This window comes from Mus pahari, chromosome 2, assembly GCF_900095145.1.
Source record: "Mus pahari chromosome 2, PAHARI_EIJ_v1.1, whole genome shotgun sequence".
Taxonomy (NCBI): domain Eukaryota; kingdom Metazoa; phylum Chordata; class Mammalia; order Rodentia; family Muridae; genus Mus; species Mus pahari.
The window spans coordinates 68,133,621-68,153,472 of NC_034591.1; the positions used below are offsets into that span (position 1 = coordinate 68,133,621).

General features: G+C 34.7%; 1 protein-coding gene across 1 annotated transcript in view; it reads left to right on the forward strand.

Annotated features, from left to right (window-relative positions):
• Positions 1 to 18,915, forward strand: part of Stk31 (serine/threonine kinase 31) — a 70,562-nt gene extending 51,647 nt beyond the window's left edge. Inside the window, exons 16-24 of the mRNA XM_021190707.1 lie at positions 1,386 to 1,487; positions 2,546 to 2,626; positions 4,945 to 5,070; positions 5,852 to 5,980; positions 6,156 to 6,242; positions 7,220 to 7,369; positions 12,452 to 12,574; positions 14,850 to 14,918; positions 18,543 to 18,915. Coding sequence (XP_021046366.1) covers positions 1,386 to 1,487; positions 2,546 to 2,626; positions 4,945 to 5,070; positions 5,852 to 5,980; positions 6,156 to 6,242; positions 7,220 to 7,369; positions 12,452 to 12,574; positions 14,850 to 14,918; positions 18,543 to 18,779 — 1,104 coding nt within the window. The 3' untranslated portion in view covers positions 18,780 to 18,915. The remainder of the gene's footprint in view (positions 1 to 1,385; positions 1,488 to 2,545; positions 2,627 to 4,944; positions 5,071 to 5,851; positions 5,981 to 6,155; positions 6,243 to 7,219; positions 7,370 to 12,451; positions 12,575 to 14,849; positions 14,919 to 18,542) is intronic.
• The last annotated feature ends 937 nt before the right edge of the window (positions 18,916 to 19,852 follow it).

The following is a 19,852-nucleotide window of genomic DNA, read 5'->3' on the forward strand; positions in this document are numbered from 1 at the left end:
GAATTCAGGTCACTTGACTTAGAGGCAAGTTCCTTTAACCACTGAGCAATCTTACAGGCCCAGTACTTTATCTTTTTATCTTTGTATATGGAAATAAATTTGAAATGACATTCATACCGAATACATGTCTCCCATGGAATTAAATATTTAAAAAATATTTTTGTGTACATACATGTATGCATGTTCATATGTACATGGAAGTCAGAGGACAACCTTGGGTGTAATTATTCAGGCAATGTACCCTTTATTTTTATTTTTTTGGAGATAGTGTGTTAATGGCTTGGAGCTTATCAGATAGGCTGGGCTGCGCCCTAGGGAACCAGCAGTCTCTGCCTCCCTAGAGTAGGAATCATTCTCACTGCCCTTTTTCTTTTATTAAATGTGAGATTGAATTTATGTCCTTTACTTACACAGCAAGCACTTCAGTGATTAAGTCCATCTCCAATGGTAGAATTTTGTGATAAAGTATTTGTAAACAGCCTGGTCACTTTCATAAACTTATTTTAACACTGGATATAATATTTGTTGCAAGTTTTAAAAGTTGTTTTCACATGACAGTAGAGCTAAAGGGGTTAGGATTTTTCTAATTTTGACTACTCTTTCATAGGCATAAAGCTTTTTGGATATCCTAGTAATTCTATAAATTTTCTTGGGGATTTTATTTAAATTCAGAAGAGATCGGAAGTATGTCTTCATCCAACTTGATAATTCTATTCCTCTTCTTAGATTTAATTGGAAGCAAGGTGGGAGCTATTCTAAAACCAATTGCAGTTTAAGAGGCTTCCTATTCTTTTATATTCTAGGTTGTGGAGAAGGTAGTCTTTTTCAGTCTTAATTTTCAACTTTTGGAGAAATGTAACCGATGAAATTGGACACATTCGATTTACTAGGGCCATAAACATTGTAGACTTAGCAAACTTTTTAATGCAGTTATATCTTTGGGGCAACTTATTTACTGTTACTCCATTGAAGTCATATGGAACATTTCTAAATCAGATTTTTCTCAGAAAATTTAGACATTCACCCATCACTTCGTTGAGTGTGCTTTGAAAAATCTGATTTCAAGTAAAAATTTCACAGAATCCAATTCAGTTGCTCTTCCTAATACTTATTTTAATATTGAAGTTAGTTGTTTTTACCTTCAAGAAAATGTGCAGGAACTTAAAAATATTTTATATTTAAATATTTTATAGCTTTGGGAAAAGTTAGTGTTAAAATAAATGGATTTATTTAATGTTAAGAAGAACTGCTGTACGTTAGATACTGAAGGATACCCGAGAACTACACAGACTACTGTAGAAATTGCATTAGTTCTTAGAGGGAGAATTGTTTTCATTCTAGTGTAATAATCCTATTGATTGCTTTTTTTTTTTTCTCTGATAAAGTCTGATGACCATGATGGAGCTGAAATTGAGAAAATAAAGCAAGAAATAACTCAATTGCGCAATAGTGTCTTTCAGGAAATTTATCATGAAAGGGAGGAATATGTAAGTATTTCTATGAAATTTTAAATTAGATTTAAATTAGATTTAAATTGAATTTAAAGTCACAGATTTCATGTAACCATATACTAGAGGTATTATCTTGACATAGTAATGTTCATATGAATTTACAAGTTAACGTCATACGACAAAATTCATGAAAGTTGTACCAATGTAGAAATTTCAGGTTATTGTAATGAAGAAAAATCACTTGTCATGTTCTCAGTGGTGAAAACAGTAAGTTAAAATTCAACTTCTTGGTAGAATTTTTCTGCTTGATTTTAGAATAGAGCTTGTAATATACTCACTTTTGCATATTTTTTTGTTATTTAACACATGACATAGAGATTCTCACAGATTTACATGAATACCCTTTTACCTTGAGAAACAATTGAAACATGAACGGAGCAACTTGATCCACCTGAGAAATGGAGGCCACTCTCCTCCTAAGTTCTGTGGCCTTAGAAAGTCAGCAGTCTACTTTTTCTTCACAGTGGAAAGAATACAGCATTTTATGTCTGAGAGATATTATAAGGAAGTGTTAGCTAAGGGTCAGTTGTTCAAAGTAAAAATAGTATGCAAATAATAGACATTTTAAGTACAATTCATGTACTATGATACATACCTTTGAATCTTTTAATAAAATCTGGTAAATGTTTAGAAGTTTTCCTTAATAAAAATGTTGATACATGACTTTTCTTTATAAAATTCTCAGTTTTCTCATTTACCTCAAAATGCTTTATGTAGTAGACTCACATACTTATTTTTTTAATCTCAAGGCTTTTAGGATTTTCTTCTTAAATTGTCATTCTAAAAATGTTATTATATCCTTAATACTTTGAGAAATGACAGTGTCTTATTAAGATTACAATATTTTCTTTTTTTTTACTTTGAATATGAAGTGAGTCATGTTTTGCTTGATAGTTCTTGAAGTAGAAGTGAAATATTAAAGATTAGATATTTTATTAGAGGTAAAAAGGCAGATGGAAATATATTTTCCTGAAAAGCAACATACTACAGTTGAATTCATGTTGATCTATAATAAAAATACTTTCTAACTTTAGGAGAAGCTAAATAGCTTGACCCAGAAATGGTTTCCTGAGCTGCCTCTGTTGTATCCTGAAATAGGATTGCTTAAATATATGGTAAGCTTTGTTTCCCCCTGAGAATTACCACCATGCAGAGAATGTAAAGACAAGGTTATGTTCATAGCATTTCAGTGTCAGATCTATAGTATCATTTTTGTGAAAGTCCTCCCAATAAATATTTAAAAGGTTAATTTGGACTGCTCCTCAAGACTGTCTTAAACCAAACAGTTTAGAGATACTGATGTGAACTTCATTTTCTTGGCAAGCAGGAGTTTAGTACATTAAATAACTCAAAGAAGAATTTGGAATTAACTTTGTGGGGAGAGTTAGCACACCCCTGGTGGTAGTAAAGAACTGGATGAAGCACTGTTTTTCTCTGATTTTTAAAATTGTGCCCTAGATTCCTTGGATTCCAGAATACAGCATGTAAAAGTTCTTGACATAGAATCATATAATATTTGAATATGTGTTTTTGTTTTTGATTTTTGAAAAAGAGTCTTGGGACAAAGCCTTGGCTAACCTTGAACTTGTCATCCTCCTTTGACCCTGCCATGAGTTCTAGGATTACAAACTTGAGTAACCATATCCTGTTTTCCCAGTATACTTTAAAATCTTATCTAGAATACTGTGACAACACCTAGTAAAATGTAAGTTTTACACAAGTTAACCAGCATACAGTGTTTAGGAAATGCATGACAAAAATCTGCATTTTTGTGCAGATATTTTATTTTGAATATTTCACTTACAAGTGATTGGATATAAGGAAGCAGAATCCACAGATAGAGAGAAGACAGTTGTGTTTATTTATTGAGACTGTCATTAGTGCAGGGCCAGGGCCAGGGCCAGGGCTGTAATCCAGTAGGCAGAGTGCTTGCTTTGCGTGCATGAAGCCTTTCCCAGCACTGCATAAAGTGCATTTAGTCACATACATCAGTATTTTGGAGATAGAGGCAGGAGGATCAGAGTTCAAGGCCAGCCTGGGCTACATGAGACCCTGTCTCACAGAAAAGGTGTTATTAGGTAATGAAAATAGCTAAAACAGTCTATAAAGAAATGTTTATGAGTTTATTTTCATAAATGTGTAGAATCAGAGTTTCTTGAATTGCATTTGGTTTTGTAGCTTTATGGCTTCCAGTGAAACAAAAACAAAAACATTATTTAAATAGTTATAAGATCTTTCCCTATTATATTTAAAAAAGATGTGTGAACTGAGTATCATAACTCAGTTCATAATCTCAAATTTTGGGAAACTGAGGCAATGGAATTGCCTTCAGTTTGAGGGCAGCCTGGTCTGGACGACCTGAGTTCCAGGATAGCCAGGATACCAAGTGAGAGCTGTCTTAAAAACCCAAACACCAAGCCAAAACAGTAAAAAACAAAACAAGACACCCCCCCCCCAAAAAAATGACCAACAGCAAAAACGTCCATTTTTCCTTGAAGCTGGTAACTATCTTTAGAGAATATCTTGTGTCTGATAAACTATCCTGTATTCTTAATACTTACGTTTGTACCCCCAATAAGTATAATACAGCTAGAAATTATTATGGGAAAGTGATAGTAGTAGTTTAATCACAATATGGATAGAGGAAATCTCACAAGGCACCATCTTAGATAAAAAGCTATAGGCAATTAGTGACTCATGGAAGGAAAATCAATCTTCCCCAGGGATAAGCCTCCTGTTGCTAGTCAATATAAAGTGGTTAGCACTAAAAACATATACATGTGAGCAACAATAAATGGACTCATCAGGTTGTATTTATTTATTTATTTATTTGTGTATGTGTGTAACAAATACTAAAAACAAAGAGGCTATGAATTTGAGAGTAGAGAGACATAGGGTTTGGAGGAAGGGGGTTTAATGTAAATACAGAACATATATATGAACATTTTAAAATATTTTAAAAATAATCCACTAAAGAAAAAAACCTAGTTTTAATGTAAACATAAAAATGGTAGAATTAAAATTTTTGAAAACAATTTCTACATTTAAGAATGTTAAGCAGGATAGAATAATTTTTAAATTTTTCATTGCTGTTCTTTAGCTACTTTTCTTTGTCTTTATTTTAATTTTTTAAGGACATATATGAGGTTTTTCAAGTAAGTATTGCAGTTCCTTTTAAACTTGTCTTCTTAACCTCCTTTGTTTCTACAGTCTGGTCTAAATTTACAGCAGTGACTAAATGTCTGGTAATTATACAGAAGACAAGAAAAGTTCAAAAGCCAGGAATTAAAAAGAATCTAAACTTTAATAAGCACTTTTGTTTTCTTAGTTTGATGGTCTTTCACTTCATTTAATGTATGTCCTTAATAATGTTGTGATTTGAAAGCCCTAAGTCATTTTTGATTGTCTAAATGTAATAAAAATTTGTGTCTAGAATTCTGGTGGTCTTCTTACTATGAGCTTAGAGAGGGACCTTCTTGACACTGAGCCCATGAAGGAACTTAGCAGCAAGCGTCCTCTGGTGTGCTCTGAGGTTAATGGGCAGCCAGTTCTCTTAAAGGTAAGTTTAAGTTCTGATGTATGGAAGTTTCAGAAGTATAAAGGAAGTAGTGACTTGACTTTTAAGGAAGAAAAGAAATCCACTATTTTAAAATATATACGTTGACTGGTATGATGATTATATTAGAGCTAATTTTGACTTTAAAGTTCCTCTTCTTTCCTTAATGAGTACTGCCTTTGCTAGAGTTATTAATGTTCTTTTTTAGGGTAACTTACTACACTTTGTCCGATAGCCTTTAAAAATTTCTGGTTTTCTTAGATATTTCTTGAAACCTTACCTATATTGCCAACACAGTCTTGTGCTGCTTAGTTTCTTTATGTTTTTTTTTTTTAAATTTTTGCCTGCATGTGTATCTTTGTTACATATGTATGCCTGAACATGTTTTGGTCAGAAGAGGACATTGGATCCCCTGGAACTGGAGTTCATACAGGTGTGAACCACTATGTGGGTGCTGGGATCCAAATTCCCATCTTTCACAAGAGCAGCAAGTGCTCTTAACCACTAACCATCTCTCCAGCCCCTTAATTTCTTCTTGTAAGCTAAGACTATGAGTTAACATCAGAAGATCTTCAAGTTGCCCTAATGCTACATATTTGGGAATAAATAGTAGGCTGTAGGTAGAATTACTCCTTTCCATAATATAGCATTCAATGCAGATGGAGAAGGAACTTAAAAGTTAAAATAGAAAAATAATGTAATTTAACTTACACTTAAAATTGAAATAATAAATTAGAGTTAGGTTTTAATGTTGAAATCCTCAATGCTGTTTTTTGTTGTTTAGAGCTATTCCGTGGATGTTGACACAGAAGGCAGGGTGATTCAGAGAGCAGCCTCTTATCATAGAGCTTGTGGATGTGCTAAAGAAGAAGAGTCTGGGTTACTGCCATTAATATTCCTGTTTTTGTGTAAGGTAAAGTTTTTAAGCTCATCTATTGTAGAAATGATTCTTTTAAAAATAAGTTTTAAAGTAGTAATTTATTCTTCTTAATGTAAAGTAGTAGTTACCTCATAGAATTAGTGCACAATACAAATATAATGATGAATTAATTGTTCACTTAAGTTACATTTTCCATTTTGCTTCTTAGTCTGATCCTGTTGCCTATCTGATGGTCCCATATTACCCTAAGGCAAACCTGAGTGCAGTTCAAGCCAGTATGCCTTTAACTTCAGAAGTAAGTAAAAATCATTTCATAGTTGTATGAAATGAGAAAGTAATATCTAATATGTAGCACCCAGTACTGCATGCTGTCTGTCCTGCGCAAATATTTGGCCTGCATTATTCTACTTCATTCTTGCATCAGCCTGTGCTTTATCTTGATTATACATGAGAAAAATGAGGCTGAGAAAGATTAAGTGATTTGCACAGAACCTCTTTATCCAGAAGTAGAACTGAAACTTGAAGTTATGTCTTTCTGGTTCCAGAGGCCAGACTTAAAACTATTAAGCTGTGTTATATATGTATCTTATGCCTACGACAGTAGTTGGTATCTGAAGTTTTAATTGGCAGTTTTAGTTTTTTAATCATCATAAATTTAGAACTAGCTGCTTTATGTAGTGGTTATTTTAAATTTAAGTTGCCTTAGAGGAGTGTGTGCGTGTCTGAATGTATGTAAAAACCACTTATGATGTTATTAGCTACAGAGTATTACTTTTCTATTACTATCATAGAATACCATGACTAAAGCAACTTATAAAAGAAAACATTTAATTGGATTTAAAATTCCAGAATGTCCTGATGACGGACTAAGACAATGGTGGTGGCAACGGTTGGGAGCTCCTGTCTTGAAAGGAAGGCAGGAGGCAGAGAGGGTACTAGGAATGACTCAAGTCTCCTGAAACGTTTAAGCCTGCCTGCCCCTAAGTGCTATACATCCTCCAACAAGGTCATTCTTCCTAAACCTTCCAAAATAGGCCTACCATCTAGGGACCAAGTTACCAAACATTTGAGCCTCTGGAGGCCATTTTTGTTTAAACCACTACACATAGTTAAGCTTTATCTAGCCTTTAATTCTTTGTCTATGTCTATCTTTAACTTGAAGGAAGTTTTACTTTAGTTCTAAGATAGTCTTTTAATAGAGACAAAATTTATATATTAAAATGAGGTGTCAGTTTTCTAAACTCTACCTTTTCAATGTGTATTTATTTGCAGGAAGCTTTAAAAGTCATGAAAGGTGTTGCCCGAGGACTGCATACATTGCATAGTGCTAACATAATTCATGGATCACTTCATCAGAACAATGTATTTGCCTTAAACCGTGAACAAGGGATTGTTGGAGATTATGACTTCACCAAATCTGAGGTAAAATGTAGCTTTATAGAAAAGAAACTACTTACTAAAGTTGTTCAGCATTTGCATACAATGTGCTGATTGATTTTATGATCTGTACTTTCAATGATGGCTGACTAGGCCATCTTCTGCTACATATGCAGCTAGAGACACAAGCTCTGGGGGTACTGATTAGTTCATATTGTTGTTCCTCCTATAGGGCTGCAGACCCCTTCAGCTCCTTGGGTACTTTCTCTAGCTCCCTCATTGGGGGCCCTGTGTTCCATCCAATAGCTGACTGTGAGCATCCACTTCTGTGTTTGCCAGTCACTGGCATAGCCTCACAAGAGACCGCTATATCAGGGTCATGTCAGCAAAATCTTGGCTGGTGTATGCAAGAGTGTCTGCGTTTGGTGGCTGATTATGGGATGGACCCCCGGGTGGGGCAGTTTCTAGATGGTCCATCCTTTCATCTCAGCTCCAAACTTTGTCTCTGTAACTCCTTCCATGGGTGTTTTGTTCCCAATTCTAAGAAGAGGGGAAGTGTCCACACTTTGGTCTTCGTTCTTGAGTTTCATGTGTTTTGCAAATTGTATCTTGGGTATTCTAAGTTTCTGGGCTAGTATCCACTTATCAGTGAGTGCATATCATGTGAGTTCTTTTGTGATTGGGTTACCTCACTCAGGATGATACCCTCCAGATCCATCCATTTGCCTAGGAATTTCATAAATTCATTGTTTTTAATAGCTGAGTAGTATTCCTTGGTCTTGCAAACTTTATATGCCCCAGTACAGGGGAACACCAGGGCCAAGAAGAGGGAGTGGGTGGGTAGGGGAGCAGGGGTGGGGAGGGTATAGGGGACTTTCAGGATAGCATTTGAAATGTAAATCAAGTAAATACCTAATAAAAAATTGAAAAAAAAAAAAGACAAGCTACAGGGGAAGATCAGGAGGGTAGGCTGTCAGGTAAACAGTGTAAAGCTCCTTTGCATTTAGTGTGATGCAACATCGTATCAGAAACATGGGTCCCTGTTAGTGTTGGCTTTGTGCACTAGGAATGGTGCCTAAGATACTAGACACTGACAGGGTGGACAGAGGGAAGGGGGAAGAGGGGAGGGATGGGGAACTAGGGCAAGAGGGCAGCAGAGGATCTAGCCTCATTGTATTTTTTTGTACTTTGTGATGTATTACCAAATAAAAGTACATATTTAAAACAATTAAAAAAAGATCTGTACTTTCAGTTAAGGTGTATCATGTAGTACAAATAGTATCTGTAACAGTTATCTAGATGGTAATGAGCAGTGTGTGGTTTTGCCATAAATACAGAAACAATCTAATGTACTCAGTGGTATTGACAACATTGATCATTACTTTCTTATTAGGAAACAGTTGCTAGGAACATGTAAGAACCTCCCTCTGCTTGTGTTCCTTTCTTTCACAGATTAAATTGAGATATATATATATATATATATATGGTTATTATCAATATAGTACATTTTTAGAAGCCTGAGTGGGTGTTTTTATTTAGTTTAAGTCTAGGTTCAACTATGTGGCTTTTAATTTGTCACCATATTATCTCCAAATAAGAAATAACAAAGTTATTTGTAGAAATAACAAAGTCCAGTCAATTAAGAGAATATAATAATTTTATGTGTATTTGTGTAATAGAAAGTCTGAGAATATATGTGATTTCAAAGGAGAATCTTTCTCTTTGCTATTTTAATTGGCAAAGATACATATGTTTATTGTATATAGCCCATTTTAAAATATGTATATAATGTAAATGGCTAAATAAACAGTTCCCATTTAAAATACAACAGCTTTATTGAGCTAGAGTTCACAAGGAGATAGTGTAGAATTCAGTGCTAGTTTTTATCATATTCACATAGTGGTATATTGATTATCACTATGTAAGTCCAGATAATTTTTATCACATTCCAAAGTAGTTATTGATTAACAGTTAATTTTCATTCCTGCTTCTCAGACCTTGGAAACCAGTAATATATACTTTGTGCTTCTGGATTTACTCATTCTGTAATCTCATATAAGTAAAATTTTGTAATTGTTGGCCTTTGGTGAATCATTTTTCTTATCTAATGTAACACTCAGAGTTAATCTATGTTGTTGAATGTTTGAGGACATAAATTTTTTAGGGCCAAGTATATTTAATTGGATGTATATGTGATACTTGGGTATGTTTTTTCATCAGTGGTTAGATATTTGGGTTTATACTTTTTGTTTTTTTCTTGAGACAGCATTTCACTGGGTAGCAAATCCTGGCTTTGAACTATCTTTGTAGCACAGGTCTTGAACTCCCAGTTCAACTGCCTCAGCCTCTTACATGCTGAGATTACCAGTGTGTACCCTCAAGCCTATCTCTAGGTTTATGCTTTTTAAATTATTATCTTAGTTTTCCATGAACATTAGTATGTAAGTTATTCATGTAGATATTTTCATTGCTTTGGGGAATTGTCATGTAATTCTGTTCCTTCCTTTTGAAAATTCCTAGTATTTGATAGAACACTTAATAAGTCATGTATGGGATTGAGTAATAGTTTGTATTACAGTAGATGTCCAATTATCTCAAAACACATTATAAGCAAAAAAAAACTGGCTTGCAAAAAAAAAAAAAACAGTCATTGTGGTCGTTTGAATATGCTTGGCCAAGGGAGTGGCACTATTAGGAAGTGTGCCTCCTTGTAGCTTACTGGAGATAGTCTTCTGATCAAGATGTGAAATTCTCAGCTTCTGAAGTGCTATGGCTGCCTGGTTGCTGCCATGCTTCCCACCTTAATGATAACGGACTGACCTCTGAACCTGTAAGCCAGCTTCAATTAAATGTTCTTAATAAGAGTTGACTTGGTCATGGTATCTCTTCATAGCAAAGGAAACCCTAAGACACTCATAATATTTTATTTTATTTTATGTGCATTGGTGTTTTACCTACATGTATGTTTGGGTTAGCATGTCAGATTTAGAGTTACAGACAGTTGTGAGCTGCCATGCGGATGCTGGGTATTAAACCTAGGTCCTCTGGAAGAACTTTCAGTGCTCCTAACCAGTGAATTATCTTTCCAGCCCCACAAAATGTTTTCAGTGGCAACAATTCTTGATCAACTGGTTTATTTTCCTATCATGCAAGATTATGCTCTAGTGTTGAATTCTGGTTGAATTTTTTTCAAGGGTCCCAATATAGAGAATCTAAATTCTTAAGCATTACCACATCTGGAATTTTTACTACCAAAAACTATTAGAAAAATTGACTACAACAGAAATTGTTTCTTGCTATATTCCAGGTACTATAGTCTCTGGGAATAAGAATACTGTATTTTACTCTTTTCTCAAGAGGCAAACTTAGACCATTTTTAAAAAGTAGGTTTTAGATAGTTTATAGTAATGAATGACACAAAAATTTTAAGTATCCAGTTTACTCTTTGCCTTCTTGAGAAACTTTTCCGAAGTACCTATTATTTTTTTTTGTCCTCATAAGCATCAGATAAAGGTCCAGTTTCTTCATATACACTCCAGTCAAACATTGCTGTTATGTGCTTTGGTGATTTGGTTGTTTACAAGTTTTAGAATAAATGCTGGATAGATATAGTCTTAGTGGTTTTCATATGATACTCCAAAAGGATGAAAAATAAATTTAAAGCTAATCAAAAGTTGCACAGGGTTTATATAGACTAATTTTCTGAAACATTCTATTGTCCCACATTAATTTATCTGAGAATTATCATAACATAAGAAAATAACTAAGAATTTTATAAGTAAATTTTTAGGATTTATGTCAGTTTATTTCTGAGCATATCATTGGTACAATTGTGGACGTGACTATTCCAACCATCACTCCTCCTCTTTTATATCCATTTGTTATCTGGTTGTCTTTCCCAGCATGCTATTTTAGTTGCTCATTTAACATTCCCATTTGATGCCTTAGCTTCTGGATTTTAGACTACACTTGGAGAAGTTAAGGGTAGAGCTAGTAAGTGGAGAAGATACACAATTAAGATTTAGTGATATATGAAAGGCACTGTGCTAACATCTTTATGACAACTCTGTAATGCAGATGTTATCTGCATTTAAAAAATTAGTTTAGACTTGGAGAAATTAAAATTTAAATCACACAGATATTAAATGTGAGAGTCAGAATTGTAACTTAAGGGCAGACTGAATTTAGGTATCGTGATTTGGTATCCTTTGATTTCTTGGAAAATGGTATATTTAGAAAATGATCACAAAGAAAAAGTAATTTGTCTAAGTTCATTTAAAATATTTAGAATGTTCAGAATTAGAAAATAATACTGCCTTGTCAATTTATTAAACTATACATGTAGGGAGTAGGGGAGATGGCTTCATGGGTAAAGTGTTGTCTGTGCAAGCCTGATGACCTGAGTGTGATCCCTGGAAACCATGTAAGAAGTCGAGAAAACCCAATTTAGTGGCCTCTCCTTGCAATCCCAGCCCCTCTCCAGTGAGATGGAAGGTAGAAACAGGAGAGTCCAAAATTGGCTACCCAGTTTGCCCGGAGTAGGCAGTGTAGGAGCAGAAAGAACAAAAAGACCCTGCGTGAGTATTCAGAACGCAAAGGCTTTCTCCAGAAAATTGTTCTCTGATCCCACATATGTTCAGTGACATACATGCTTGCTTATCCATCTATCCATAAGCGTACACACAAACACATAACATGCACATGTGTGTATGTATATACATGGTAGATTAAAATTAAAAAACACAAAGCAGCCAGGCGGTAATGAAGCATGCCTTTAATCCCAGCACTTGGGAGGCAGTGGCAGGCAGATTTCTGAGTTCGAGGCCAGTCTGGTCTACAAAGTGAGTTCCAGGACAGCCAGGGCTATACAGAGAAACCCTGTCTCGAAAAAACAAAAAAAACCCCAAAACCAAAACCAAAACCAAAAACACACAAAGCAATGTCTGTGATAAAAACACCAGAGTCAGTCATTTTCAGTCCACATCTGCATCTGAGTATAATAAAAGTAAAATTTGTAAGAATAGAAAATTATATATGAGGTAGAAAGTGAAATATTTCAAAAGAATTTTAAAATTGAGAACAGAGGCTTTTAGACAAAATCTTCATTGTTTAAAACTGTTTCTGTAGAGCCAGCGAGCTTCAGTCAACATGATGGTTGGTGGATTGAGTTTGCTCTCACCTGAATTGAAAACTGGGAAACCTCCTTCTGCAAGTTCAGACTTGTATGCTTATGGCTGCCTTTTATTATGGGTATGTTGCTTTTAAATCATTAACAATTTACATATATTTCAGAAGGTAAAGGATGATTTTTGTTATTTTCAACCATTTTTCTGGGTGAAGAATAATGCTATACTTTTTAAAAGTAGAATCTGCTTTTGTGTGTGTGTGTGTGTGTGTGTTGTGTTGTGTTTGTGTGTCGAGCACATGCATCTGTGTGTATGCATGTAGAGGCCAGACATCAATTTTGACGAATTATTTAGGAGTCATCTTTTTGAATTGTTGAGACATGGTCTGTCATTGTCCTGGAGCTTGCTAAAGTAGGCTAGACTGGCTACCCATTAATCTATAGAGATCTGCCTATCTGCCTTCCTATACTGGGATGATAGGCATGCACATCTAGGCTCAGCTTCAGGTTTTCCTTTTTATTATATGGGTTCTGGGGATTAAACTCAGGTATTCATGCTTGGGTGGCAAGCAGTGTACTGGCTATGCTATTTTCCCATGCTTAGAACTTTTAAAAAAGTTTTTTCTTTCTTTTTCTTTTTTTTTTTTTTAAATTATATATTTTCTTTATTTACATTTCAAATGTAAACGAGTCCTACCATGTGTTTTCTTCGATTGGTGGTTCAGTTCCAAGGAGCTCTGGGAGTACTGATTAGTTCATATTGATGTTCCTTCTATGGGACTTCAGAACCCTTAAGCTCCTTGGGTACTTTCTCTAGCTCCTTCATTGGGGACCTTGTGCTCCATTCTATGGATGACTGTGAGCATCCACTTCTGTATTTGCTAGGCACTGACAAAGGCCCTCAGGAGACAGCTATATCAGGCTCCTATCATCAGGTCCTTGTTGGCATCTGCCTAGTGTCTGGGTTTGGTGGTTGTTTATGGGATAGATCCCCAAGTGGGGCAGGCAGTCTCTGGATGGTCATTCCTACAGTCTCTGCTCCGAACTTTGTCTCTGTAACTCCTTCAATATGGGTATTTTGTTCCCCATTCTAAGAAGGATTCTGAGCTTCTGGGCCAATATCCACTTATCAGTGAGTGCATATCATGTGTGTTCTTCTATGATTGGGTTACCTCACTCAGGATGATATCCTCCAGATCCATCCATTTGTCTAAGAATTTCACAAACTCATTGTTTTTAATAGCTGCGTAAGTACTCCATTGTGTAAGTGTATCACATTTTCTTTTTTTCTTTTTTCTTTTTTTAAAGATTTATTTATTTATTATATGTAAGTACACTGTAGCTGTCTTCAGACACTCCAGAAGAGGGCGCCAGATCTCGTTACGGATGTTTGTGAGCCACCATGTGGTTGCTGGGATTTGAACTCAGGACCTTTGGAAGAGCAGACGGGTGCTCTTACCTGCTGAGCCATCTCACCAGCCCGTATCACATTTTCTGTATCCATTCCTCTGTTGAGGGACATCTGGGTTCTTTCCAGCTTCTGGCTATTATAAACAAGGCTGCTATGATGGAGGAATGCTGCTTACTAGCTTGTTCCTCATGGCTTACTCTGTTTTCTTAGGCCCTCCTGCACTGTTGGTACCACTCAATGTGGTCTGGGCCCTCCCACATCAATTATTAATCAAGAAGATGCCCAACAGACTAGCCTATAGGCTTTTTATTTTTTTACTAAGAGCTTTTATCCTGCATGATAAGTATGCTTTCTTTTTTTTTTTTTTTTTTTTTTTTAAAATTTTTTTTTTTTTTTTTTTTAAAGATTTATTTATTTATGATATGTAAGTACACTGTAGTTGTCTTCAGACACTCCAGAAGAGGGCACCGAATCTCATTACGGATGGTTGTGANCCANCATGTGGTTGCTGGGATTTGAACTCAGGACCTTCGGAAGAGCAGTCGGGTGCTCTTACCTGCTGAGCCATCTCACCAGCCCATAAGTATGCTTTCTTATGAGCTCTTCTCTTTTCATCAGAATCTAGGGGTATCCAGTCTTTGGACATTGTGGTATGGTGTTGTAATTTACAAAGTGTTGGGTTTTATTTCTGGTTATTCTGACATATATGTAGCCAGCAAACTTTGGGTTGATTATATATGAAAGTGGTTCAGATTAGACTCTCTAGGATTATTACTTAATACTAATTAAACCCCCCTAATGCTATGACACTTTAATACTTCATGTTGTCTTGACTCCCAACCATAAAATTATTTCCTTGTTACTTCATAGCTATAATTTTTCTATTGCTATGAATCATACATATAAATATCTGATATGCAGCCTCTGTAGGTTAAGAACCACTGATCTAGATACCTTTGAAGCCTTTTCACTTTTGTGTTCTTTTGCAGCTTTCTGTTCAAAATCAAGAGTTTGAGACAAATGAAGATGGAATTCCTAAAGTAGATCAGTTTCATTTGGTAGGTTTCTTTTGGCTATTTACACATTTGGAATATGTAGTAATATAAATTTAGAAGTCTTTGAAAATGTTCTCTAATTTCTACAAAAAGTCAAGCTTGCATTAGAAATAATGAAGTATAGAAGAAAATAGAAGTACCCTACTTGTGCCATTGCCAAATAATTAACAAATTGTCTAAATAAGGAAATACAGTGTTTACTATATGTTCCAAAGTTATTTTGTTTTGAAATGAATGTTTAATTTTTGTGTCTAAGATGTAGCTCTTTTCTTTGAAATTCATATGTGTCATTGATAGATTTTTGTCATCCATATATGTTTTCAGACCACTTATTTTGAACACTTGTCTGGGACCAGCAGTTGAACTAGCTACTAGGTATTAGGGTATTAGGGAACTAGGTACAAGGATTGAAACATTGGAAGTGAAATTAATAATGTAATCTTGCCCAGGCTCTTTTTCTTGACTAACTACAATTTTTTTGTGTGTGTGTATGTGTCTTTCTAGTTCACTTTTTGCTCTCTTGCATTAAGATCTGAATGGAAAAAGTCACTGGTAGCCATTCCACAGCTAGAATGGTCTTCTGTCTTGAAATTTCCCCTGCCAGATACATTAGTGTATCATTCTTTGTTCAGGTTTTCCTCACACAGGCTCTCAGGGCATGGGAAGAAAGCACAGTTTTGTTTTTGTTTTTATGGAGTATCCTATGGATTGCATCTAGCCTAGTTAGTAAGAATCCTGTTCCCATCTGAAGCCTCAAGGAGTCGACTGCCACTGTTTGATGTCCTTTTGGCATTCTTACCTTCTTAACTCCCATTAGAAGCACAGTGTGCTCTGCTTCTAACACCAAAGACCCAAGAACTACAGGGTCAGGTCACTGACCCCTATTCTCAGTATGGAATTTCTGTTACTTTTTTTTTTTTTTATTGCTGTGATCAAATACATGCCAAGAAGCAATTTATGGAAGGAAAGGTTCATGAAGTATTTTTTCTGTTGGAGTCTTTTTTTTTATTATCATAGTTCATTCACAGTTTGACATTTTAATTTTCTTAAAATTTTAATGCATCTTAAAGTTTAATGTTATATAGCAAGCCTTTCTGTAAAGCGTTAAATAACTTAAAAACAACAAAAAGATAACCAACTTTACAGTTTATCCACCTCAAGTGTATAACTTAGTGGTTTTTAGTATAGTCATGTGTCCAACAAACACCACAAACTCATTACACTGTATCTGCCATCTCTCTGTATCTGTATTTCTTTACCTTAATTCTAATGAACAACTAATATGTTTTCTGTTTCTGTATAGTTTGCTATTGTGGGCATTCATATGAATGGAATCATAATTGGTACAGTGTGCTTTGCTTTCACTTAGCGTGCTTCAAGCTTCATACAAATTCTAATATTAATATTTCATCCTTTTTCATGGATAAGTAATATTCCAGTGACAGATTTTTCCACAATTTATTGATACCTACTTATGGACATTTTGGTTATATATACCTTTGGTTATTATGGAGAGTGATACAAACATTTATATACAGACATTTGAGCAGACATGTTTCATTTCTTTTGGGTATATTTTTAGAGGTAGAATTAATGGGCCATGTGGCAGCTGTTTATTTAGTACTTTGAAGACCCACTAGATTCCAAGAAGTTATCTTACATTTGTAGTAGCATACGTGAGAGCTTTAGTTTCTCTGCATTAACACTAGTTATAAGACTTTTTCGTTCTAGCCATCATAATGGGAGTACTATCCCACTCACAGTCTTTATTTAAATTTGTGTTGTCTTCCTCAGAGAAATGCCTGTGCAGACTCTTACTATTTTTTTTATAGTTTAAAAATTATGTTGCCCTTTGATTTTTGAATTTTAATGGTTGCTTCTGTATTCTAGAAACAAATGCAATATTGGACACTTGGTTTGCAAATAGTTTACCTCATTCTATGGGTGCTATTCTCATTTTCTTGATAGTGTCATTTGAAGCAAAATTGTAATTTTCAATGAACTTTGTCCATTGTTGCTTATACTTAAGGGATTATTTTCAAGAGTTCTTTATTAAATCTAAAATTGGAAAGATTTACCTCTATATTTTCTTCTTACATTTGTATAATTTAAGCTTTTATATTTATATGTTTGGTCTATTTTGAATTAAATTGTTGTATATTTTAAGAGGTAATATTCCAGCCTTAGTCTTTTGCATGTAGCTATCTGTCCCAGCACTACTGGTGGAAAAGACTGTTTTGTAATCATTAGAGCATCATGTCATTGCTGTCAAAATCAGGAGATGATAGACTCTGAATTCTCTTCTGCTGTCTTACATATGTTCCTCTATTATGATAGGATTGTGCCCTTACAAACACATTTTAAGTTTAAAATGCATATGGTCCACATTACCTGCAGAGTTTACAGCTTAGCATACGATAACTGCAGAACATTGCTTGATGATCCTGGTAAGCAATGCTGATTTAGAGTGCAGATCACTGAGGTGCCTAGCATCACTGAGAGGATTATACTACACATTGCTTATTTGGGAAGGATCAAAATTTGAAATTTGAAGTATAGTTTTAGTATGTGTCTGTTCCTTTGCCAGTATAATGTCTTGATATCACTGTTAATAGATAATTGAAATTGGGATATATGAGTTATTACTTGTTCTTTAAAAAATGGTCAGAATTATTATTCTGATCTATAAATTTCAGAGGTAGCTTGCCAGCATCTACAAAAAAAGTCAGTTAATCTAAGGCTTTTTTCACTGTGGTTCCTTATTAGTGTTGTTTGCTGATCCACAAAACATTGGTGATTCCCCATTTATTTAGAAATTTGATTTCTTTCAACTATACCATGTGGTTCAAAGTATATGCGTTTGAAACTATTTTGTTTACTCTTCATTTTAATTTATTTTATGTATGTGAGTACACTGTAGCTGTCTTCAGACACGTCAAAAGAGAGCACCAGATCCCATTACAGATGGTTGTGAGCCACTATGTGGTTGCTGGAAATTGAACTCAGGACCTTTGGAGGAGCAGGCATGGTTCTTAATCCCTGAGTCATCTCTCCAGCCTCCTGCTTAATTATTCTCAGTTATTAGCTCTAATGCTTTAACATATCTCTGTATCATTTGTAAATAGTGATGGTTTTACATCTTCCCCTTTCAATTTTTTTGTTTTATTTTTACTTTCCCTGCCTAAGTGGTTAGAGTCTCCCATACAATGTTGGGAAGCAGTGGTGTGAAATTTTCATAAGAAACTCTGACCACTGTCCCATAAAAGGGGGAAAATTTTGTTCATATTTCACTCATTTTATTGTAGCTATGATTTTCATTGCTTTTGCATTTCCACTGGTAAATAGATTCCTTTTTCTTATTACTGGAGATATTTCTTTCCAATGTAGATAAACTTGGAAAGAATCTAAAAATCTAGATAGAAAACTAATGTTAGCCTATGTCAGTAACTAAAAGGTTTTTCTTTTCTTTTTTTTTTTTTTTTAAATTGGAGTCTCTGTTATTACAGATTTGTTCTTTTTGCCATTAGTTTTGATTTTTTTAATATTTACTTACTTAAGTACTTACTTGAGACAAGGTTTCTTTGTGTAGCCTTGGCTTTGATTCTTTATGTTTCTTTTTCCTTGCAGGATGATAACGTCAAGTCCCTCCTTTGTAGTTTGATATATTTAAGAAGTTCAATGACTGCTGAGCAGGTTTTGAATGCTGAGTGTTTTTCGCTTCTAAAGGGGAAATCAATTCCAAACCCAGAAAAAGAGATTGAATGTACTCAGCCTAGCAGAGAAGATGAATCAAAGATGGAGAGTCTGGATAGTTATAGCGAAAAGACAAGAAATGGTGAAGCCAACCCTGGACTAACAAATTAGTCCTTTATTGTTGCTGTATATGTCCCTTTTAAAACTTTGTTCTGTTTGCTTAGTAGACAAAAATGTTCTGGAACTAGTTGGATTTCATCTTTGGATTTGGGTTGTAAAAAATAAAAGACATGTTTTGGTTACATCTGAAAATCATTCATATTCTTTGCAATTTTGCCTAACTTGGCATTTGTATGGAAGGAGTTTCTATTCGGACTTACTGAAATTAAGTCATTATAGTGTTAGTGCGGAGTTCTCTATTGATGTATAGTAGTTGGTTGTGGTAAAGGCTGATGCTTTTAGTAGCAAAGGATGATTAGCATCTGTTTTGTATCCAGTTCTAGCAACATAAAAATAAGTTAAGACATGTTTCTTGTACTTATAGGGCCAACAGTTTGAGAAATTTTCATTATTTAAAGAGATCTGTCTATGAATTCATGAGTGCAGTGGTCCCATTATTTCCAGAAGAAAACTGTTTGTCTTTTGTCTTTTAGCCTTTGTTTTCCTTGATGGCTAACTTTTATAAGCCACTAATACTCCCTCTTTTGTAGTGATCTCTCAGCCTTGAATGGAGAGGGTATAATACATATGTTTCATTTATGACTCAGCATTCCACAAACACTTACTGTGTACAGTTTTCTGGCTTCGACAAGATATCCAAGTTAATCATACAAATCTAAAGATTTGATGGTAAGATCCACATAAGAAGTAGAGTGTACATTTATCTTTGTATATTTTGTTACTTCACTTAATACAATGTTTTTCCAATTCTATCAATTTACCTGCAAATTGCACAATTTCATGTTACTTTACATGAATATAGGTACCAAGTTTTCATTATCCATTCATCAGTTAATAGAGATCTGAGCAGCAATGAACAAAAGATCATTTTCTTCTCTAGTAGTATACATAATCCTTTGGGTGTATGATAGGATCATGCAGTTGATCCATCTCTATTATTTTGAAAAACTGTTCTACTGATTTGCATACTGGCTTTATCAATTTGCAGTATCACCAAAAGTTCATGACATTTTCTCTTACTCCAAATTCTTGTCAACACATGTTATCATTTGTTAATCTTGACT